General features: G+C 52.2%; 1 protein-coding gene across 2 annotated transcripts in view; it reads left to right on the top strand.

Moving 5' to 3' along the window:
• The window catches only part of KSR2 (kinase suppressor of ras 2), an 82,292-nt gene extending 59,422 nt beyond the window's left edge, over positions 1 to 22,870 (top strand). The window contains exons 16-21 of one of the 2 annotated variants that reach the window (XM_056504602.1): positions 5,975 to 6,071; positions 10,940 to 11,073; positions 15,723 to 15,854; positions 18,254 to 18,383; positions 18,949 to 19,082; positions 20,325 to 22,870. In XM_056504602.1, coding sequence (XP_056360577.1) covers positions 5,975 to 6,071; positions 10,940 to 11,073; positions 15,723 to 15,854; positions 18,254 to 18,383; positions 18,949 to 19,082; positions 20,325 to 20,331 — 634 coding nt within the window. In that variant the 3' untranslated portion in view covers positions 20,332 to 22,870. Of the gene's footprint in view, positions 1 to 5,974; positions 6,072 to 10,939; positions 11,074 to 15,722; positions 15,855 to 18,253; positions 18,384 to 18,948; positions 19,087 to 20,324 lie in introns of those variants that run through there. The other variant, XM_056504601.1, reaches the window with a different exon arrangement.
• The last annotated feature ends 203 nt before the right edge of the window (positions 22,871 to 23,073 follow it).

Raw genomic sequence — 23,073 nt, 5'->3', positions numbered from 1 at the left:
ATCCTTAAGACTGTCAATTCCAACCATTCCCCCAGCTCTGCCAAGGCCACCACTGATCTGTGTCCCCAAGTGCCACATCCACATGGCTGTTAAATCCTCCAGGGATGGGGACTCCAGGGCTGTGCCAGGACTTGGCAACCCTTTCAGTGAAGGAATTTTCCCTCATTTCCTGATTTTCCTCCCCTGATCATGATCATGGCATTTGGATGTTGAGGGCTGAGGAATTTCAGGCTGGATGCTGCCACTGCCTGCTCTGGCATTGGCAGGGAATCAAGGGGGTGAAATTCCTTATCTATTTAGAGGAAAGCAAAACCCTGGGATAAAAATGAACCCAGAGCTCTCCCTTTACTGCTCTTCCAGCCTTGTTCAATTTTCCTCTCTGTGAAACACCTCAAGAGCTGTTGAGTTCTAAAAGCACCATTGCCAGACACTGGGAAAAAGAGAAAAACAAGCCAATATATGGGAACAGCTGGGAAACTTCCCAAATAAGTCAGGAATGTGCAGAGCTCCTTCTTTCCCTCTCTGGTCCTGCTCAAATGAAATCAAATAAGTCCTGGCTCAGTGGTTCCTGTTGCTGTTTCTTTCTTTACATTCCCCAAAGGGTCCTTTCTCCATGAAAATCTCAGAGTGGGTAAACTGCTGGGGAATGTGGGAGCATCCAAGCATCCTTTGCTGTGTCTTTCTTCCAGCACAGATGTAAGCTGGGAGCAGAGGTATTTTTATATTAAAGCATTTTTTATTAATTCCCCATCTTGCTCTCTTCTCCAGAGTCTCCCCTGGGTCTGTAGTGCTGACTGTCTCCATGGTATCCAAGCTGCTTCCCTATAAATCCATATTCCTGCAAGGAATGAACTTCCCTGGCTCTGGCATTTATCACCTCTTTAATTGAATGGGTGTTTATGTGGATGGGAAGAGGGAAGGGAAGCACAGAGCTCCTGGAGTGATGGAATGTGCCCTAGAACTGCCAGGCCTTTGGTTTGGGATGGCCTCTGCTCCTGAGCTGCAGCCAGGATGGAGTGTCCACTGATGTAGAGGTGTTGGCCATCAGTGTAGCACCATGGCCATCAGTATAGGGGTGGTGGCCATCAGTATAAAGGTGATGGTCATCAGTGTGGAGGTGATGACCATCAGTGCAGAGACAGTGACCATCAGTGTAGAAACAGTGACCACCAATGTAGAGACAGTGACCATCAGTGCACAGACAGTGACCATCAGTGCAGAGACAGTGACCACCAGTGCACAGACAGTGACCATCAGTGTAGAAACAGTGACCACCAATGTAGAGACAGTGACCATCAGTGCAGAGACAGTGACCACCAGTGTAGAGACAATGACCACCAGTGCACAGACAATGACCCTCAGTGCCTGTCAGTGTAGAGGTGATGGTGTGGTGGTTTTGATTCACCAGTTTGGGAGTTTCCCAGCCAATGCACTAATTTATGTGGTGGGTTTAGTGTTGGTTAAATTGCTCGTGTAGCTACCACAATTATTTATCCATTTCCTGCTGTGAGATAGGATTAGGAGAAAGGCAAAAGTAGGCTCAGACTTTGAAGGGCATAAAGTAAGCTTTATTAACAGAAACTAAACCCCAAAATAGTAAGAATCAGAATAAAACCTCCAGAACACTTTCTCCTCCCCCCACACCTTTTTTTCTTTCTCATTTACAATATATAGAAACAAATCAGTCTGTTTACCATCTCTGAAATAATCTTCCTCCAATTTACTTAGGGAGAGGAGTTTCTCTCTTCAGTCTTTGGAGACTTCTTCACAAGAAACTGTTCTCTTGAAGTTTCAGTGTCTCAGTGAATCAGCCTCCTAGGAGAATGGAAATCTGATCACTGGGTAAAAATCCCTTCCTCAATTAACAGTCTTCCCACAACTGCTATGGAGGACCAGGTCAACTTCTGGGGTACCATTTTTTAAGGATGAAAACTGTTCAAAAGCACATGTTCTCTTCATCTAACTCTGGGATCATTTTCAGCTTTAAAAAGAGAGATCTTCTTCCCTGGAGGCAAAGGGTCACTGTCACTCTCCTCTCTCTCTCTCTGTTCAAACTTCTCATGAGATCACAGCTACCTCAACATCTGCTTACTTCAGCACTGGTGCTTCTGCTCATGGCTGTGGTTAGAACACTTTGATGCCTTGGGCTGATCCTTTTTCCAGGCATCCCTCCAAAATACATTCCATAAGCTACAGGGAAACAAGAATCTGACTTATCAATCATATCTTCTCCCTAGCTTACAAGAGAATTTCAGTCCAAGCCATCTCCTCATCCCCTCCCACCAGAGACCTGACTGTTCCTCCTTGTCTGACCTCGATGTCACCGTGCTGTTTCTGTGTGTGTCTGCATCTTGGTCCTCTTCTTTCACTCAAAGAGAGAATAAAAGGTCTGCAAGTCTCATCTGTGCAGTGAGAGAATCAATACTCACCTGCAGAGGGGCAGACCAGGCTGTTACCTGGATTGAGGCCAGAAGGGAAAGAGAACTTCCCAGGTTTTGTTAGTTTTTAAAATGCATGTTCACAAAAGCATGTTCATCTTTCTCAATGGCTTAACAGGTTGTCAGTTCTAAAAACTAATCCCTGACATACAAGAAGCTCTCAGCACCTGCTCCAAAAAAGTCACTTCCATGGGTGTCTTCATTCCTCACTAAATGTCATATGTGCTAAACCAGCACAGATGGCCACCAGTATAGAGGTGATGGCCACCAGTGTAGAGGTGGTGGCCACCAGTGTAGAGGTGATGGCCATCAATGTAGAGGTGTTGGTCATCAGTGTAGAAGTGTTGGCCATCAATGTAGAGACAATGACCATCAATGTAGACACAATGACCATCAGTGCAGAGGTGTTGGCCACCAGTGCAGAGCTGATGACCATCAATATTGCAGAGAGGGATAAAAAACCCCAAAGGATGGAAAAGGGATGAGGCTGTTTTCCCATGGAGCAGCAAAAAGAGCCAGAGGCAGCTCTCCAGCCCTTCCTCCCTCATCCCAAATTGTTCCCCTGCGAGCTGCCTTGGCTTTGCTCCCGCTGCTGATGTCTCCAGCCCACGTTGGGAATGCAGAGTGTTTATAAAGCAATTTGGGATTTGGCTTGCTTGGCTGAACACTTCAAAAACTCATTTTGAATTAAGAGTGGCATCTGCAGCAGGATGGGGCTGGGCCTGTCCTAGTGCCGGGAAAGGCACCGGGATGTGGATGTGGATGTGCCGTGGGACGAGGGGCACTCCTGAGGACTCCCAGGAGGATCTCAGCATCTCTGTCCCAGCCACCCCTCAGCTCTGCATGGCGTTTGGTCACCTCGTGCCACCAGGGCATGTGTCATCAACCCGCTGTGCCGCCAGGTGGGACGGAGAAGTTCGGGAGAACAAGACAAGAATTCCTCATGATTTTTCACTTCAGCGCTGAATAACCCGAGATCCATCTGAAGATGCAAATTACCTGCCTTGTTTTTGGCGTCGAGCGTAGGCGTTTTGTGGCCTTATCATCCACATCCATCATCAAAGCCATGCTCTGCAGGGACCTCTCCAAGTGGAAAGGCAGAAGGCTCCGAGCGTGCCCCGGGCGCCGCTCTTTGTCCTGCCCGAATGGAGAGCGATTGAGGGATGAGGAGGAGCGGAATTGTTGCGCTCTGCCGTGAAAAGGTTCTGCAGGTGGTGGCTGAATGGGCTCAGGTGCTGCATAAAAGGTATCAACCGGGCTTTATCTCCAGGTTGGCAGCTCCTTATCCAGCAAGAAAAGTCGGATGCGCTGGTGCGGGCGGTGGGTGAATTCGTTCGGAGCTGTTATTCACGGAGGGGAGAAGCACCTGGGCTGCTGTGATGGCTCTGGGGTGACGTGACAGTGACATGTCCTGGTGCCGCCACCCCGGGTCTGGCTGCTCTCCTGCGGCGGCTCCATCCGCTGAGATGGATGATGTGGAAATTCTGCAAATGAAGTGGAGAGATGGGAATCTCAGCAGCGAAGGGCTGCGAGCTCCCGGGGTTATCTCAGCACTTCAGATAGGCAGAAATGTGAGGATTTTCCTCTAAACAGCCCTTTCCCAGGAAAACAGCTGATCTTAACTGGCTTTAGGGCTGGAATCCAGCCCCGTTCCGGTGCTAATCCACTCATTGCATTTCCAGTGTCGATTTGTGACTAATTCAGATCACAGGCAACTGACTCTGAAATTGTTTTCTCTGGCTTTCTGTGGATTGGGAAGGGCTGGGGGAACTCCTGGGTATGCAGGCAGGTCATGGAGGTGGCAAAAGGCTGTTGTGTGACAGAGCTTAAATCTTGGTGGGTTTATGGAGCACATTAGTGCAGAAAGATAAAGGTGCTGGAAGGGGAATTTGTGCCCATTGTTATTCTGCACACTTTGATTCGTTCCAGCTACAGAAACCAGGGATTTTATCACAGATTTCCGAGTGCTCGGGTCCTAATCTCCAGCAAATTCTTACTTGACTGCCGTGGAAGCGTTGAGGAGATGGGAAGATGGTTCAGAGGGAGCGTGTTTGTGTCACAGCTGCCTCGGGGCTAAATCCCGCTGGGATGCTCAGGGGGTGCTGGGACACCTGAGCAAGGAAAACCATCCCTGAGGAGGCACTTGCTGCCCTGAATCCCCACTGCAGCTCACTTGTCCAGCAGGACAATTCCTAACACTCCCAGCGAGGAAATATTTGGAATGGTGCTGTTGTCTTCTCAAAAACCCGTGGGATGTGGGATTGATCCCGTTCCTGTTTCATTGCTTGTCCTGAAAATTCTGCTGCCCATGGAGTGGTGTGAAGTTTCTGGCTTAGGAGCAGGAGGATCCTTTGTGTTCATGAGCTTCTGGAGTTTGGGGCTCTTCTGGGTTTCATGGACTCATGGAATGGTTTGGGGAGGAAGGGACCTTAAAGCTCCTCCCATTCCACCCTCTGCCATGGGCAGGGACCCTTCCATCACCCCAGGGTGCTCCAAGCCCCATTCAGGGTCTCCCTGCCCATGGCAGAGGGCTGGAATTCTGTGGCCCTTGAAGTCCTTTCCAGCCCAAACCATTCTGTGATTCTCTATTGTGATTCTGTGACGGTTTTAACACAAAAAGGACAAAACCTCTCCCAGGGGAGGATTCCAAACCAGCACATGCTGGAATTCCCAGGGCAGGAGGAACTGGGCAAGGAGAAAGTGGTGGAGCCAAGCTGGGGGAGAGCAGCAGAATGAAAGCCCAGAACTTTTAATTTGTTAATCAGAACAGAATCAAATAAACATCTGCAGTCACCAGACCTCTTTAACAAGCTGTGTGTTGGGTGTTTGATTTCCCAGGCACAGGTATCCAGTCTCATCTTTCCAAAGTTGCCTGGAATGAGCGTGGGTGGAAAGAGAAAAGCAAAAAAAAAAAAAAATAAAAAAAATCTCTTTTTTGTGGGCGGGAGTCGAGGCAGCAGCCACCCACGTCCTCCATTATGATATTCAAATGTCAATATATTTTTAATTGGTTTATATCCAACCCCCTCCCCCCCTCCCCATCCAGCTGCCTTTGGTAATTAAGGCTCTGTAAATAGATTTTACTGTAATTGGTACGAGAAGGAAAATTGGAGGACATTGTACATGGGATTGGGTTGGGGGATTTTTTTTCCCCTCTCTGTCTTTCCTCTTTTGACTTTATTTTACATCTGTGAGCTTTGCATCCCGAGGGAGGAGGAGAAGGGAGCCATGGCCAGTTCTGCACATGAAGCTGGAAGCAGGAGGAGCAGGTGGATTGCTCTGGGCTGGGATACAGGGAAAAGGCAGGAGCCAGCCCAGCTTGTCCCTTGGGGCACCACAGTGGTGCCACCAGGACCATCAGGAGCAGAGATTTCCCTCAGTTCCCTGCAGAATCTCCAATCTGCCTCCAGCCAAGAGGCCAAAATCTGGCCAAAATCCTGTGATGATTTACACTTCTACAGTTCCCTGCTTTATCATTTGGGGCTGTTTCTCCAGGAGGGTTTGTAACTTCTCTTTCCCTTTTCCTCTTCTTCCAGCCTGTGTAAGGGAAGGACTCTCTACTCCGTGGTGAGGGATGCCAAAATCGTCCTGGATGTCAACAAGACAAGGCAGATAGCACAAGAAATTGTGAAGGTATGGTCTGGTGGGTCTGGATCCAGCAAAAAACCCATCCAAGAGTCCAGTCCAGTCATCCTGGGGAGTTGGAGAGGAGCAGCAAAGGATTCTGGGCAGGATAGAACTCCTTGTTTTTAAAATCCAAGGATTCTGGGCAGAATAGAACTCCTTGGTTTTAAAATCCAAGGATTCTGGGCAGGATAAAACTCCTTGGTTTTAAAATCCAAAGATTCTGAGCAGGATAGGTCTGCTTGGCTTTACTATCCAGGGATTCTGAGCAGGAATAGAACTCCTTGGTTTTAAAATCCAAGGATTCTGAGCAGGATAGAACTCCTTGGTTTTAAAATTCAGATCTCTTTGACCTCTCTCATGTGGCTGAATTTTGGGGCACCAAAGCTTCCATGGGTTCCCTGTGCTTGGGCATCTTCCTGGCCACTGCTCCTCCTCCCTGCTGGAATTTCAGGTGTTTAAATCCAGTATTGCTGCTGTGAAGGAGTTCCTGGTGGGATATTCCTCTCCTCTTGGAAAAAGCTGTAATAAACATGGAATACAAGATTGGTTTGGGACCTTAAAGCTCATCCCATTCCTCCCCTTGCCATGGGCAGGGATACCTCCCACTATCCCAGGCTGGTCCAAGCCCTGTCCAGCCTTGCCTTGGACACTTCCAACATTCCCAGGATTCCCAAAAAACATCCCCAGGGCTGAGGCTCCTGGAGAAATCCATGCCATGGTGCCACAAGGCTGAGCTCACATACATTTTCCAGAGCTAAAAATGCTTTGAATTTCCCAGGGATGACTCCAGGTGCATCTTGCACACTTCAGAAGTGATCCTTCAGCCAACCCTGGGGAGGATCCACCTGTGGCAGGGTGGAGTGGCTGGTCCTGAGCCCTCACAGCTCCCCATGGGATGTCAGCAGCAGCACTGAGGTGTTGAGCTGTCAGCCAGCACAGGGTTGTGCTGTGATTCCAAACATATTTCTCACCAAAAATATTTGGCACATGCTGTGCTGTGGGAGCTGCCCCCATGCCCTGCTCAAGGTCAGCCAACACTTCCACCCCAGAGCCCAAACCTGGAGCTCATCCCACTTTTAACTGTGGGAAAACAACAGAAAATCAGGTTTTCTGGCAGATCTCAGCCCCCCTTAAGCATTCAAACCCAGCAGAATATTAAAAGCAGAATATTTCTGCAATATTTCTTGCATGGTGCTTGGGCTGTGTGTTATTAAATTACCTATTTTGTGTTTATTTGGACCCAGTTTTAAATTGAAATTCCTTCAATTCTCCTGGACTCTCCAGGCAGGAGCTGAGAGATGAGCACAGCCTGAACCTTTTGCTACCTTGGAGCATGGCCTGAGCTGGAGGTGCCTGAGGCAACCCAAAGCCTCTCCCTTCTTAATTCCTGCTTCTGATCCATGTTTTCCACCTTCTAGACACGGATTTGTCCCACTTAGCAAACACTTGAAGCATCACAATTTAGCCTTGTATTTATCCTCCTTTTTGTGCTCAGGGTTTTTGCCTTCCAGATGTTCCCAGCAGGAATGATGGTTCTGTTCAGCCCCTTTCCCTGCGTGGGTTCAGTGCTCTGTGGCTTTCCAGGATGAGCCTGAGAGGTTTTTCTCCTGTTAGGAACAACTTGGAAACCTCCAGCTCAGTGGTGTTGAGAGGCAGAGGGACTTTGTACCCACCCCAGATCCCTGGAGGAATTAGCAGAGCTCCCCCAGCAGCAAAGGGAATTCCTGGAGAGCTCCAGCCCTGCCACAGCACCATGACCCAAGGATGTGGCCATTCCTGCTGGGCAGCAGCATCCCAGCCTGCCCATCACCCCAGCAATGCCCAGCTGATGTTTTGGTGGATGTGGAAGTGGCAGGTGTTGGGAAGAGAAGGAAAATCCCAACACCTTGGTCTGGGAGGGCTCAGAGCTGCATTGTCCAGAGGCTTTGGATTTGCTGTGCAGTTTGATTTTATCCTCTGAGCCCTGGAATGTGCTGGGAGAGCTGCTGAGCTCCTTGGATTAATGGGAGGTGATCCTCGGGAGGGGAAGGATGGTTTATCCCGGGGGCAGAGCAGATGGAGGCATTGCTTGGCCAGAGTGTTTCCTCATGGATCATCCCAGGGCTGGGCAGGGCTGGAATTCCCAGCAGGGAGCGAGGTGAGGGATTTGGGCGTGCCCAGAGAAATTCCTGCACAAAGGGCTGTGTCTGATGATTCCATGGAGATGAGCTCCCTGCTGGATGTGGCAGCAGGCAGGAGCAAGGTCCTGATGTCCTCAAACCATGGGGAGGTGCCTCATCCCCAGGTGTCTCTTTATGCTCCAGATCACCTCAGGAGGACATGAAGGTGGTCCAAAATTCAGGTTTTCCCCTGCCCCCATGAGAGGCTGAGGTTTCTGAGGTTTCCAAGGTTGTTTATTGTTTCTTATCTCAGGAATTCTTTGCCCAGCTAACAGAGATCTGTTCAGCCAGATGTCCAGGGTGGAATCTGCCTGGCAGAGGCAGGTCTTATCTTTTATACTCTAAATTATGTGCTAGATATTTACAATTAATTCCCAATACACTTCAATCTTATTATACTGTCTAGTTTTGTCCCCATCCAATGCCAAGGTGGCACTCCAACATGGATGGAGTGAAGAAGGAGGAAGAAGCAACCACCCCCCAAATCCTCCATCTTAGCCATGAGCCCCTTAATATAAACATTCTAGAAATCTGCTTATTCTACACTCTAACAGTCTAATTTACACTCTATTGATTTTTGCAGCTTGCATTTCTTCTCTTAATGTTGGTAGATTGCTCCAAGGAGCTAAATCCAGCCCCTGAGACACTTGGGTCTCATTTGGGGACCCCACCAGGGGGGTCTTGATGCCTCCAGGGAAGGCAGAGGAACACTCTGGGCTCCCACAGGAAGGGGCTGCAGAGAATTCCTGTGGCACTGGGGCTCATCCATGGATGCTCAGGGCCCTGTGCTGCACCTGCCCAGGGAAACATTGCAATGTTGTTCCTTGCTCCACCCTGGCACTTTCTGGAGGTGACAGTGACATTTGGAAGCCGATTTTTAAACCTCATCATTATTTCATGTGCTGGGAACTGGAGACCCCTGATTAATGCCCGTGCCTGGAATGGTCCTGGCATCCAGCCCCAAATCCTTGCCTTCCTCCAGCATCCTTTGGCAGAAGCTCTTTAGGATTTGCTCTCTGCAGGGTGCAGTGAAACCCCCTTATCTTGCAGGGTTGGGTTTTTTTCCGTTTGTTTTCCCACTTTTTCCAGATGGTGGAATTTGGATTAGGTCTTCCGGCTCCACATCAGCCTCCAGCTTAAAAATAAATTCTTCTGGCACAGCCTGCGTGGTTAATGATGATAGATGAAAAGATGAGACCGTGATCAGGATGGATGGATCCCCATGGAATCCCAGTTAATAAATCCCCCTTTTCCAGTGACAGACAACCAATATTCCCTCTTAAGCAACAGTTTGCCGGCCCGTTGGCCATTGATCCTCCAGCGGCATCCTGCAGATCAAGTTTTCCCTGAGTCTGCTTAGGAGAGTGAAAAGTGGGACAGCATCAAAATCCCCGCTGAAGTTAGGATAAATGTGTTTTATCCCCCTCCCCATTCCCAGAATTATCCCACGGAGCTGAACATCCGCCGGCAGTCTGCTTGATTTGCCGGCGCTAAACAGGAGAGTTTGGATTTCCCACCCATGGCCTTTTTGTGCCTCATTAGCGCTAATTTTAATTAACTGCCGAGCAGTTTTTCCTGGGGGAAAGGAATTAAGGCAGGACTCCTGCGAGGCGCCTGTTTGCCATCGGAAGCACCGATGGCTCCGCCAGGGCTGTGACTTATTACCCTGCTCACCCAGCCCCCAAAAAAACGGAGGAGGAAACATCATCACCATCCATTTCCCGGCGGAGGATTCCCGGGAAGCGGCTTTGGGGATAATTTCCCTGCAGAATCAATTCATCAGGAAGATGAGTGGGGGCTGTGGCAGCTGGGACACCCACACTGCAATCCCATCTCCCTCCCAGAGCCCATCCCAAACCAGGGACCCCCCAGACCCTTTTCCTTCCTGCAGGGATCTTTGGGGATGTGGTGGCTCATGGATGCTCCCAGCATCCCGTGGCAATGTGTCCTGGTTTGGGGACAGGTGCCTGCCAATAAAGGCAGGAGCTTCTCTTTGAAATGGAGAATGTAAACCCCCTCCCTCCAAATTATTATAATTCTGAAATTAAGGGGCTCTCAGGCAACAATATGAGAATTAGGAGTAACAGTTCTTTATTAGGAAAATTAAAATAGCAATGCAGTATTACACAGAACAATCCCAGCCCTGCCAGAGTCAGAATCCAAGCTGACACCCGTCAGTCAGTCAGGGTGTTGGCACAGTCCCATTCAATGGTGGCTGCATCCTCCTGCAGGGGCAGATGTGGTTCAGCTGGAGCAGTGCTCCTGGAGAAGGTGCAGTTTCCTCTGAAGCTCCAGGGATGATGTGGAAAGGTCTGGTTTTCCTCTGGAATCCAGTGGAAAGAAGGTTCCTTGGTGTCCCAAATGTCAGTTTTTATCTGGGTAGGAAAGGCTTGGCTCCTCCCCTGGCTGGAGCATCTCCCAGTGGGATGATGGAATTTTATCAGTCATGCCCTGGGACTCAGTGGCCATGAACAGGAGATATCTCCTGGAGGGAGGATGGGCTGTGGGAAGATAAAGATGATTGCCCAGCTGGTTTAAAGATGGCCCATGAGCAGATAATGTGTGCCAGGAGATCAGGGGCACTGCCCCAGCTGGGTTAACAGATGGGGACAGAATCCACATTTCTGTCACATCAGCCCAACACACAATGCCACCACTCCATGGATGTTATCCCTTTTTGTAACTTGAGGCTGTTTTCCTCTCTGTTCCATCCAGGGAATGGGATACCTGCATGCCAAGGGCATTCTCCACAAGGACCTCAAGTCCAAGAATGTTTTCTATGACAATGGGAAGGTGGTGATCACCGACTTCGGGCTCTTCAGCATCTCTGGAGTTCTCCAAGCAGGCAGGTAGGACATACTGGAGTTCCTCCCCGTGCCTTGAGGCTGGAAACATGGGGAAAAAATCCCAAAAAATCCCTCTCCAAGTGCCTTTTTGTGTCCCCAGCCTTGGCAGACATCAGTTCAGGAGTGTCACGGGGCTGCTCTGTTTGAAGGGAGTTGGTTTTGATTCCAGCCTCTGGAATTTTGGTTCAGAGAGGCAAACTGTGCCTCTTGGACCAACCTCTTGCCATGGGATGCATCATTCCCATGTCCAAAGCACCCTGCAGCCACCCAGGAGATGCTCCAGTGGCAGCAGGGCTGGTCCATTCCTTCATTTTCTCTTTCCATCATTATAATTCCCTGTCATCTGCTTCACCTCCTGCCTGGATTGAGTGATGCCATCCCTGTGCTGTCCCCACTCTGCTGACATTTTGGGAATTACAGACATCTGGCCATGGTGTCTGTGCTGGGCATGGAGCAAGACATGGAAAATGAGAGCCAAGCTTGGGACTTTCACAACATTGTGACATTTTGAGGTCGCTGAGGGCTTAAATCTGAAGGTTTTGGTAAATGTTCCTTATTAAATTTCTTTTCCCGATGCTTTGGGAGGTTTTTCAGCCATAGGAATGGCAAGGCAAAGAGTTCCAGCAGCTGTGGAAAGGAAGAAGAGCTAAGCTGGAGGGGAAAGGAAACAGAAGTGGGGAAGGAAGAACAGAAATAATATTTTCTTTTTTTTTGTTTTTTTTAAGTGAGAAATAAGAATTTTGCTGACTTTCCCCACCTTTCCCACTAAATCCTTTGTGTTGGGTTTCTCACTAAACCTTTTGTGTTGGGAGCAGCACAGCCCAACCTTGGGCAGTTTCCTCCTGGTCCTTCCATCTCCATGGCAAAGATGCTCAGGAGATAAAAAGCATTTTGGAAAGAAGGGATTTCTCCCCAATTTCCCAGTGATGAGTTCACAGGATTAGAGAAAATAGCAGTGACTGCCTCTCTCCATCCCTCACTGTGCACTCCCAGATTTTCCACTCTGCCTGGAGAAATATCAATGGATTTTAGCACAAACTTGGCCAAAAAACTTTGGAATGCCAGGAAATCAGGATGTCCCACTGTGGCAAAGTGGGGTTTGCCTCTGCTTCTGCAGCTGGGTGGGGGTTTGGGAGTCAGGGCCTGCCAGGAGGAAGGGACAGCTCATTCCAGCAGGGAATCAGGATTTGGGCAAAACTGGCCAAGCTTTGCCAGGAATCTTTGCTGGGAAGGTCAGGGATGCTCCAGAGATGGGATTAGAAATGGGGGGAATGGGGTTTTTGGGAGTGCCCAAGTTTGGGATGTGTCCTGTGTTGTTAGAATCCAGGAGATGACTCAGGAGAGGAAGGGTGGCCAGGAAAGCAAGGCTGGATAGAAATGAGCAGGAAAATTTGCTGGAGAAATGGAGACAATCAGAAAATGTGTGCCCTGGGCTGCTGGTGGCAGATGTTTTCTGCTGGAGGAGAGCTGAGAGAAGAGCAGGGATCCACAGCCACAATGAATTTTGGAACAGGAAGTGTCTGCAGGACTGATCTCCCCTTTTCAGGATGGGTTTTTGCTGGTTTTGGTGTCTCCCAGATGAAGACAGCAGATAAACCCCAATTTGGGTCCTTAGAGGCTTGGGAAGGAAGCAAGTTTTTGGAGGTCAGCTTAAGGATGGTGACATCTCTTCTGCTGGTTACTCTGGGGTTAAAATGCTTCCTGGTGACTTGGGGTCTCATCCTGCTGAAATTTGATTGATTCCTCCTTTATTTAAATGTTCTTGGGCTCGGTGGGGCTACTCTGGAATTAGGAGGAGCATGAGATGGGTCTTGAGGAGTCTGAGGAGCTCTTCTGCTCCTGCTTTTGCCCTGTGGGTGGCTTGGAAGATGCTCAGCTGGGTGTGGCTGTGAAGTTGGTAAACTTTGGTCATAAACCCTCCAATTGCTGTGAGGGACTGTCCTGGTTTGAAGGACAGGTGTCTGCCAATAAAGGCAGGAGCTTCTCTTTGAAATGGAGAATGTAAACCCCCTCCCTCCAAATTATTATAATTCTTAAATTAAGGGGCTCTCAGGCAAAGATATGGGAATTAGGAATAACAGTTCTTTACTAGGAAAATTAAAATAGAAATGCAGTATTACACAGAACAATCCCAGCCCTGCCAGAGTCAGAATCCAAGCTGACACCCGTCAGTCAGTCAGGGTGTTGGCACAGTCCCATTCAATGGTGGCTGCATCCTCCTGCAGGGGCAGATGTGGTTCAGCTGGAGCAGTGCTCCTGGAGAAGGTGCAGTTTCCTCTGAAGCTCCAGGGATGATGTGGAAAGGTCTGGCTTTCCTCTGGAATCCAGTGGGAAGAAGGTTCCTTGGTGTCCCAAATGTCAGTTTTTATCTGGGTAGGAAAGGCTTGGCTGCTCCCCTGGCTGGAGCATCTCCCATGGGATGATGGAATTTTATCAGTCATGCCCTGGGACTCAGTGGCCATGAACAGGAGATATCTCCTGGAGGGAGGATGGGCTGTGGGAAGGATAAAGATGATTGCCCAGCTGGTTTAAAGATGGCCCATGAGCAGATAATATGTGCCAGGAGATCAGGGGCACTGCCCCAGCTGGGTTAACAGATGGGGACAGAATTCACATTTCTGGCCACATCAGCCCAACACAGGGACCCTCTGGGATCATTGCTGGGAGTTCCTAACCCCCAATCCAGTCCCTGGAGCATCCCGAGGCTGCCTGTGGAATGTCACAGCCCTGAGGCACTTCCAGGAGCAGAAACCAAAGCCCCAGGAGCAAACCCAGCCTTGCTGAGCGTGCTGGAGCAGATCCAAGCGCTGCCCCGGGAGGGACAGGGGAGGACCAGCGAGCCCAAGCCTTTTTAATTGCCCAGGTGCTTAATGCTGGCTTGTAATTAAGAGCTGGAGGGCGGAGGGAGGTGCTGAAAGCCTCCCCTCTGTGCCCAAGTGCTTTTCAAGTGCTTTTCCTGAGTGTCCGAGCTGCTGATTGCGGTGAGACTCAACCCCGGAGTGCAGAGGAGCCTCCACAGCCCAGAGGGGACAGGGAGGCTTCATCAGCCACCCCTGGCAGTGGCAGTGCCCCTCCCGAGGGGAGGGGTCCCCCTGGTCACTGTGACTGGGAGTGGGGAGGGCTTTGCAGATGGTGGGATCTGGATTGTGCCATTTTGGGATTACAGTCAGCTTTGAGGTGGGACCCCCTCCCTGGAGGGTCCCATGGGATTTTGGCCCCAGGCTGGCATTCAGGAGACAGATGACCCCACAGCCATCCCTTAGCCCTGTTCATCCCCATCTTTGGGAGGATTCCAAGCACAAACAGGGAGAAGTTCTGGGCAGGAGCCAGCAGGCTTTTCCTTCTCCAGCCCAACATGATGTGGGATGGTTTTGTTCCCTCCTGCTGCTGAACTTGGGCTCACACGATGAAGCTGCTTCAGGTGTCACCACCCCTGATAATGCAGGGATTTTGAAGCCAGCAGTGTATCCCAGGTGCCTGCTGGAGGATGTAGAGGGTGGAGAAATCACCAGTGTCATCCTCAGCCAAAGAATTCCAACCCCTTTATCCCGAGCAGGGGAGCCTGGAGAGGTGGAGGAAGGACAGATGAGGAGAAATGAGGTTGTTATAAAGCCAGGCTGCTCCCATGGGAGATGCCAGTGGAGGCTTGGACTTGAAGGGGCTGATTTGGGGCCAAACACCTGAAAACACCAATTCCCAGGCTGTTCCTTTAGGGTTTGCTGGGAAGTGGCACTTCGTGGTCCCCAGTCCAACTTTCTGCTGCAGCCACAGTGGGGCTGCTGGGGGAATTCATCCCCACTTTACCCCTGGATCCTTTAAGAGGTTTTGGTGCAAAGGGCAGAGCAGGAGCAGGAGCTCCAGCAGACCCCAAATCCCCATCACAGCCTGGATGAGCTGAAGTTCCCCTAAAGCACCACTCTGTGCCCCAATTTTGTCCTGCTGTCTGGCAGGGTTAAATCCTGACTTTGCAAGGATGAAGTGGGAGAACCAGGCTTAAAAACCTTGTGAAGAGTGTGGGAATCTGGGGGCTGCTCCCTGGGGATGTGGTGATACTGTCCTAGTAACACCCACAGCTCCAGCTCTGTGTTCTGGCAGGCTCCACCATCCTGTGCCCTTTCTAGAGTGGGAATAAAACCTGACTTTGCAAGGATGGCATGGGGAAAACCAAGCATGGGAAGAGTGTGGGAAGCTGGGGGCTGCTCTCTGGGGATGAGGTGATGCTGTCCCAGTAACACCCACAGCTCCAGCTCTGTCTCAGCAGGAACCACCATCCTGTGCCCCAACCATGTCCTGCTGCCTGGCAGGCACAACCTTCCTAGAGCAGGGATAAAACCTGACTTTGCAAGGATGAAGTTGGAGAACCAGGCTTAAAAACCTTATGAAGAGGGTGGGAAGCTGGGGGCTGCTCTCTGGGGACATGGGGGTGCTGTCCCTCAGTAACATCCACAGCTCCAGCTCTGTGTCCTGGCAGGAACCACCATCCTGTGCCCCAACCATGTCCTGCTGCCTGGCAGGCACAACCTTCCTAGAGCAGGGATAAAACCTGACTTTGCAAGGATGGCATGGGGAAAACCAAGCTTGGGAAGAGTGTGGGAAGCTGGGGCTGCTCCCTGGGGCCGAGGGGTGCTGTCCCAGGGGCTCCTTGTCTGCAGGAGGGAGAACAAGCTGCGGATCCAGAACGGCTGGCTGTGCCACCTGGCCCCCGAGATCATCCGGCAGCTCTCCCCGGACACCGAGGAGGACAAGCTGCCCTTCTCCAAGCACTCGGATGTCTTTGCACTGGGGTGAGTCCTGGGGCACTGGTTGGGTCAGGTGGGAGCTGCTCTGGGCACAGGATGAGGATGGAGATGCTGTTGGCTTGCCCCAGATCCAAGGGGATGCTGCTGGATGGAATTCCCATCGCTGCGTTGGGAGAACCTGCTGTGAGAAATTTTGAGTGAAACCATCTCTAAATGACCAAATCCTCCTGGTTTAGGCCAGGCTGGGTAATGGGATCCAAAGGATGCCAGCCTGGGGATGAGGGGATTGGGGTGGGAACAATGGTCTGGGAGCCCCTGGACAGCCCAGTTACCAAATCCTCCTGTTCTGGAGCAGAGTGGTGCTGGCCAATGGGATCTGGAGTATCCAGCCTGGCATCATCTCTCCCCTGCACCCTCCTGGGGTGGGAACTGATGAGAAGGTGCTTGGATGATGGATGGAGATGTCAAAGGTTGGGGACACAGTTCTGGGAGCCCCTGGACACCCCAATTCTCTCTAAATTATCAAATCTTCCTATTTTGGCCACAGATCAGGGTGGCTCCAGGCAGTGGGATCCAGAATATCCTGGGAATACCAGCCTGGCATCATCTCTCCCCTGCACCCTCCTGGGGTGGGAACTGATGAGAAGGTGCTGGGATGATGGATGGGGATGCCAAAAATTGGGGACACAGCTCTGGACACCCAATTCCCCCCTCCAGCCCCATGCAAGGAGCTGATGGTGGTACCAGCTCTACAAGGAGCAGCTAAAAGCCAAGAAAATGAGAATTCCTAAGTTTTCCTCAGCAAACCAGCTCATTCCTCCTGCCCTTTTTCTGCCCACAAAGCTCCCTGAGGGCACGAGCCCAATTCCACCTCTCTAAACCTTCCTGAGGCGGGTGGGGATTTTACCCAGAGGATTAATTTTCTCATGGATACCTCGAAGGCTGTGGGATTAGGGAGCGTGGGCCCCTTATCCAAGGCAATATTCCCATCAAACCCACAGTAATTACAGCTGGAAGGGTCTGGCTCTTTTTTTTTTTTTTTTTTTTTTTTTTGCCCTCCCTGAGGTACAACTTCAGCACAGAAATAAAGAGGTAATTAAAGGATCATATCCTACTAAGTGAGAGTGGGTGGGGAGACGTAATTTTCCCCTTTTTTTCCTCAAGTGTGAGCTCTGCCCTTATGGAAAGCGTGAGTTTCCTGAAAAGATGAAAAGGTTTTTGCATGTTTTCCATCTTTCTTGTTTCTGCTGCCCTCCATCGAGCCCAGAAGGCTCAGGGAGGATCTGGAGGGGTCACTTCCCTCCAGGGATTTGGGGATCAGGGACAGCAAGAGGAGCAGATCTTTTAAAGATCACAAAAACTCCCAGTGAGAAACTGGAATTAACATCTTGGATGTGTTAAATCCAATCTGAGGGTGTTTGGATGCTCCTCCTGAGGATTTTGTCCTGTGCCCACAGGACCTGCCCCTCTCCAAGCCCCCCATTCTTCTGCACCCACATAATTCTCCCATTGTCCATTTTTTAAATTGAGATTTCCAGCCAAACTGTGGAAAATCAGAAAAATTCCAATTCCCAAAATTGGGGAGCTTCTCTAACCAGGAAGAATCTTCTGTTTATCAGGCAGGTTTTCCCACCCTGCTGTCATTTTAACCCTGGGTTTTGCTGCTTTAAGTGGTCACGAGGGCATCCCTGGGAGGGAAAAGCAGGTCCAGGGAATTTGCCTTGGACAGTGGGGCTGGCATGGTGGGAATCCAGGCTCATCCAAGCTCCAGGAGCCAGAAAATGATGATGCAAAACTTCCAGGCAGTAGCGGGGGCGGAAAACCACAGGGGTGCCCACCAGTTCCATCAGTGATGCCCTTGTTTTGGGATATTCCCTTGGATTTGGGATTCCTCACAGAAAAGAGGGATTGGCTTAGCAATGAGAGCAGGAGCAGATGGCCGGGGCTTCACGTGGCCATCACCTGGTGAGGACACCTGGGATGGTCCATGGCATGGCTTGGATGGATTTTTGCACCTTGGAGAGTTTTCTGGAGGAGAAAAAGGGAAAAGCTGGAGTTAAAGTGAATTCTTGGGTTCATCCCTTCCTGGAATTCTGCTGGAGTGGTGGCAGGTGGGTCCCCACCATCCCCTCTTCAGCTGCTCCGTGGGCAGTGCTGTCACATCCAGGTGGGACATTCCCAGCTGAAGGCTCTGCCTGGGCCTCCATCAGCCTCTGTCCTCCTTCCCATGGGTTGGGATCACCCCTGGTGGGAATCAGGGCTGGCTCCAGGTCACATCCCTCCCTCTGGAAAATGGGAGAGGTGCAACGAGGGCTGAGCCCCTCTGGTGTCACCGGGGATGAGGTGGCTCTGGGGCAGGGAGAGATGCTGGATGTGGGTGCAGTGAGCTCCCCATGCTGTCCCCTCCTGGCTGCTCCTCTCTGATTCCCAGTGTGTCCCCACAGCACCATCTGGTACGAGCTGCACGCCCGGGAATGGCCCTTCAAGACACAGCCAGCAGAGGCAATCATCTGGCAGGTGGGGAGAGGGATGAAACCCAACCTCAGCCAGATCGGGATGGGCAAGGAGATCTCGGTAGGTCTGGGGGCCTGCTGGGTGTGCAGGGACTGGGGCATGGCTGGGGGAGCCTTGGGAAAACCCTCTGGATGTGCTGATCCCATCCAGCCAGGCTTGGTCCTGCTGCTGTGCTCAGCTCCCTTTGCTTCAGCCCTTCCCAAGGATGTGGGGATGGAGATGGGTGCTCGTGGGATGGACACCCCTCACTGCATCCCAGCCTTTCCCAAGGATGCAGTGATGGAAGTGACTCCTCATGGGATGGACACATCCCCTCCATCCCAACCCTTCCCAATGTGGGGATGGAGATGATTCCTCATGGGATGGACACATCCCCTCCATCCCAGCCCTTCCCAAGGATCCAGTGATGGAGATGGGCTCATGGGATGGACACCCCCTGTTCATCCCAGCCTTTTGTGAGGATGTGGGGGATGCAAATGGGATCCTCGTGGGTTGGGCACATTCCCCCCATCCCAGCCCTTCCCAAGGATCAGTGATGGAGACGGGTCCTTGTGGCTGCTGGGGGGAGGGCTGTGCTGGGAGAGGGCTTGGCTGGCTTTCCTCACGTGCCCTCCTGTGCCTCCAGGACATCCTCCTGTTCTGCTGGGCCTACGAGCAGGAGGAGAGACCCACCTTCACCAAGCTGATGGACATGCTGGAGAAACTGCCAAAGCGCAACCGCCGCCTTTCCCACCCGGGGCACTTCTGGAAGTCAGCAGAGTGAGTCTGATCCCTGCCCATCCTCCCTTCCTGGGTTTGGGGGAATGCCCTGCCCAGGGACCTTCCCAGACCCTCAGCCACTGCAGCCTCCAGCCTGATCCCTCTTCTCCCACGGCCAAATCCTGCTCTGTTCCGTTGCTTTGGCTTAGTCACATCCCTCTGCTCCAGGAAACGGCATCAGTGGGTCCCCAGTTGGGATTTCAGGATCTGCCCTGTTGGGAACAGCAGGCAAAATGCAGAGCAATCACTTAGAAACTCATTTTCCTCCCTGGAATTTGTCATATTGTGACAAATAGAACCAAAGTCTCGCCCGTGCGGGGGTGGCGTTCACGGGGGGGAATTTTCCTCCTCCCAGCGTGCATCCCCGGAGGCTGGAAAGGGGAATGGATGGAGGGAGGGAGATGTGAGCTCAGGGAGAGATGTGAGGACATTTGGGGGCTTCAGGAACCGCTCCTTACAGAGGGTTGGAGATGCTTATTTCTCCTGCTGCTGATAACAAAGCGCCTTTCTTCCCTCTCCGGGCGGCCCCAGCAGTGACTGGAATGTCCCTGTGCCACTCCCTGTCCCCGGGAGCTGCCGGGAGCAGCGCAGAGCCCGCGGTCTGGTGGCCCCCAAAACACCCGGAACGGGAGATCTTAATCAGGAGCGGAGTTAATTCCCAAGTCAGCTCCAAGCAGGCTCCGGCAGCCGGGCAGGGAATGCTGAAGGATGCTGGGCCCCAAGGCAGCTGCGGGATTGCTCCGCTGGCTTTGGGAATGTTTTCCCAATCACTGAGCCACGCTCGGCTCGCCCCGGGCTGGGGCTGCCCCGCAGCTCCCTGTTAATTACCGGCCCGATCTTTTGCTAATCAGGATGTTCCAGCTCAGCTTTCCACGGAGCTGATTCCCTCCACAGGGACGCAGCTCTGGTTGTTCCTGTTAAGTCCTGGCTTCCCCGCGGAGCCCGGGAATCCTGGCTGGGGCACCCTCAGGCTCTGCCATCCCTGCATCCAAGGGCGCGGGATGCTGGATGCGCAGGGATGGGAGTGGTACCCAAGGAGCTCTTTCCCCTCCGGGCGATGCTCCAGGAGCCAGGCAGGCCTGGCAGGGAGGTGCAGGAGCTCACGGCTTCCCCCGGTGCCGCTGCTTTTGCGAGCAGCTCCGTGGCAAAGCTATTCCAGGAGGTTTTTTCCCAAAGATCTTCCCGCCCGTTTCCACGGGAGGAGGCGCCCGGTGCTGACTCTGCTCCTTGTGTCCCTTCCAGGCTGTGACGGGAGGAGTCAAGGGACGGTGCCTTCCTCCCCCAGCGGGTCTCCTCTTCCTCCCCGCTCCCACCCTGCGCTAAGGAGGAGCAGCGGGACCGACGGGGGCCCGGGAACGAGACTCTTCCCCCGCAGCGTTCCGGGAATCCTGTCTGCGCGGGCGGAGCAGCCCCGGGAGCGCCCGGCTGCCCTGGGATGGGGACAGCCCCCCCGAGCAGGGGACACCCGCGGGACAATGACTCCAGCTCATCACCAGGGCTCCTCCGACCCCCATCCAGCGCTCACGATGACGCTCGGCTGGGGAGGGCTTGTTCTCGGTTCTCTGTGGGTTTATTTAATTCCCTTTATTTATTTCTTCGCGGTTTTGTCATGGAAAAAAAAAAAGGGGGAAGGCCGCTGATTCACGAGTTTATCCCCTCGGGGATCCTGCGGGGCCAGGGAGCGCCACTGCCATTAGCTGCCCCCCGCGGGGAAATGCATCCGTCCCGCTGCCCCGCAGCCCCTGGGCAGCGCTGACCTTTCACAAGTGGCTTCTCTCCCTCCACTTGTGTGTCGCCCCTCCCAGCGGGGCACGTTCCACATTCCCGGTGATTTATCCTCTTTTCCCGGTGTGTGTCTCATCAGCCAGCCCTGCCCTCCCTGCTCCCGGCTTTGCTCCCCGCTGCCAAAACCCCGATCTGGGGATGCTCTGGGACAGCAGGGCAGCTGGCATTGGGATCCATCCCCTCCCCTGGGCTCATTCCTACAGCTGGGCTTGCAGACAGGCTCTGGTTGTACAGAGCATTCCTGGCACATCTCAGCCATGCCCGGCACCATTCCCCCCCCACATCAGCCAAATCCCAGAGTTTTCCAAAAAATCCTCTTTGGGAGCTGCTGTTGCCACCTGAATTCCAGGTGCTGCTATTTCCCTCTCCCCCAGCTCGGATGGGCCCTCCAGCCCCTCGGATGAGCTGTCAGACGAGAGCAAATAGCATTCCCAGGCTCTCATGGAGCATAATTGCTTGACAGGAACCATCCTGGATAATTCAATTGTAGTCTCAGTTCGCTTTAATTTGGAGCCTGACGAGGCTTTGCAAGCTGAACCAGCCCTGGTTTGTCTGGCTGCTCCTCCACCTCCTCCTTGCTGCTGTGGGAAGTGCTTTAGCATAAGTAAATGAAGATTAGAAACTTAATTGCAGCTGGGATGAGATGGGATTTTAATTGTGGGGGTATTAAAATCCTCACACGTGCCTGTGTGAGAATCCCAAGGTGGGCAGGAGCAGGGAGGGCTGGATCCAGCCCCCAGCAGGATCCAGAGGCGTCTCCTGCTGATGTTTTTGGGGTGTGCAGTGAGGCAGGATGGCTTTGGGGGCTGAGGCTGAGCGTGGCAGAAGCTGCTCCCTGCTCCCCAGCACAGTTTGGGGACCCTGAGTCAGGGCTCCTCCCTCCTTCTCAGCGCACATTTCCCCTCCCTTCAGCCCAGCCCAGCCTCAGCCCTGCTCCCCGCCCAGCTGCACACACCTGCCGTGAACGTTGCACTAAAACCTCGGAGTCTCTCTGAGCTTTCACCAATGCCTTCACCTGTGCTGCTCCCGGGCTCTGGGCGAGGCAGAAACCCCTTTCCCACAGGCTTGGGGTGCTGGGGGTGTCTCCAAACCCCAAATCCCAGCCAGAGGTGTGTGGGTTTGGGTTCTGAGCAGGTGTGAACTTCTCAGGTGAGCAGGAGAGAGGGGAAGGTGCTGGAAGGAGGAAAGGGGACAGCAGGGTGGTGCTCAGCACCTGGGCTGTGTGGGTTTATGGTGGAAGGGATGTGTCTGTCTTGGGGTCACTGTGGGTTTGCTCCCTGCGCCCCAAGTCCTTGCCTGGCCTGGAAAGTCTCACCATGGTGTGTCCCCCATGGGCTGTCCCTGCTGCTGCAGGCCCCTGGTGGATTCTGTTGGCCTGGAGTCAAGGGAACAGTGACCTGATGGGTGCTGGGTTGGTTCCCATTTGCTGCCAGGGCTGCAGCCACAGCCCCAGAATCATGGAATGGGTTGGGTGGGAAGGGACCTTAAATCCCATCCCTGTATCCCATCCCATCCCATCCCATCCCATCCCATCCCATCCCATCCCTGTATCCCATCCCACTGTCCCAGCTGCTCCCAGCCCCCAGCCTGGCCTTGGACACCCCCAGGGATCCAGGGGCAGCCACAGCTTCTCTGGGAGTTCCATCCCAGCCCCTCCCCACCCTCCCAGGGAACAATTCCTTCCCAATATCCCATTTAACTCTGCCTTCATTAAGTTTAAAGCCTTTCCCCTTGTCCTGTCCAATTCCCCCTTGGCCACACCTTTCTCCACTGGATTTTGGGCATCTGGAAGAAACAAACTATTCCCACAGCCAACCTCTCCCCGCTCTCCCCTGCCTTGGTGTCTCAGCCACAGGCACAGCACAATGGTATTGATGGAAAAAGAGCTGTCCTGAATTTATCCCAAACGAGGAGCAGCTCCTTCCCTTCCATTCCACTTGCTCAGGCAGCCACGTTATTTCCATCATTCCTTCTTATTTTTAACGTCTTCATTATTAAAAAAAAAAAAAAAAAAAAAAAAATCACACCCACCAAACCAACAAATCTTATTTTTGTTGTTGTTTGGGGTTTTTTTCACTCTGCCTTTGTGAAGGATTTTTTTTTTTTATTTTTTTGGCCCAGTTTAAAAATATCCTCAGTGGGGAGGGAATGCAGGAGAAGCTCTCCACAATAGCCTCTAATGGGAGCTGCGAAGGAGGGAGAGGGT

This window comes from Oenanthe melanoleuca, chromosome 15, assembly GCF_029582105.1.
Source record: "Oenanthe melanoleuca isolate GR-GAL-2019-014 chromosome 15, OMel1.0, whole genome shotgun sequence".
Taxonomy (NCBI): domain Eukaryota; kingdom Metazoa; phylum Chordata; class Aves; order Passeriformes; family Muscicapidae; genus Oenanthe; species Oenanthe melanoleuca.
The sequence above is the reverse complement of the archived record's forward strand: the minus strand, read 5'-3'. Positions and strand labels throughout refer to the sequence as shown.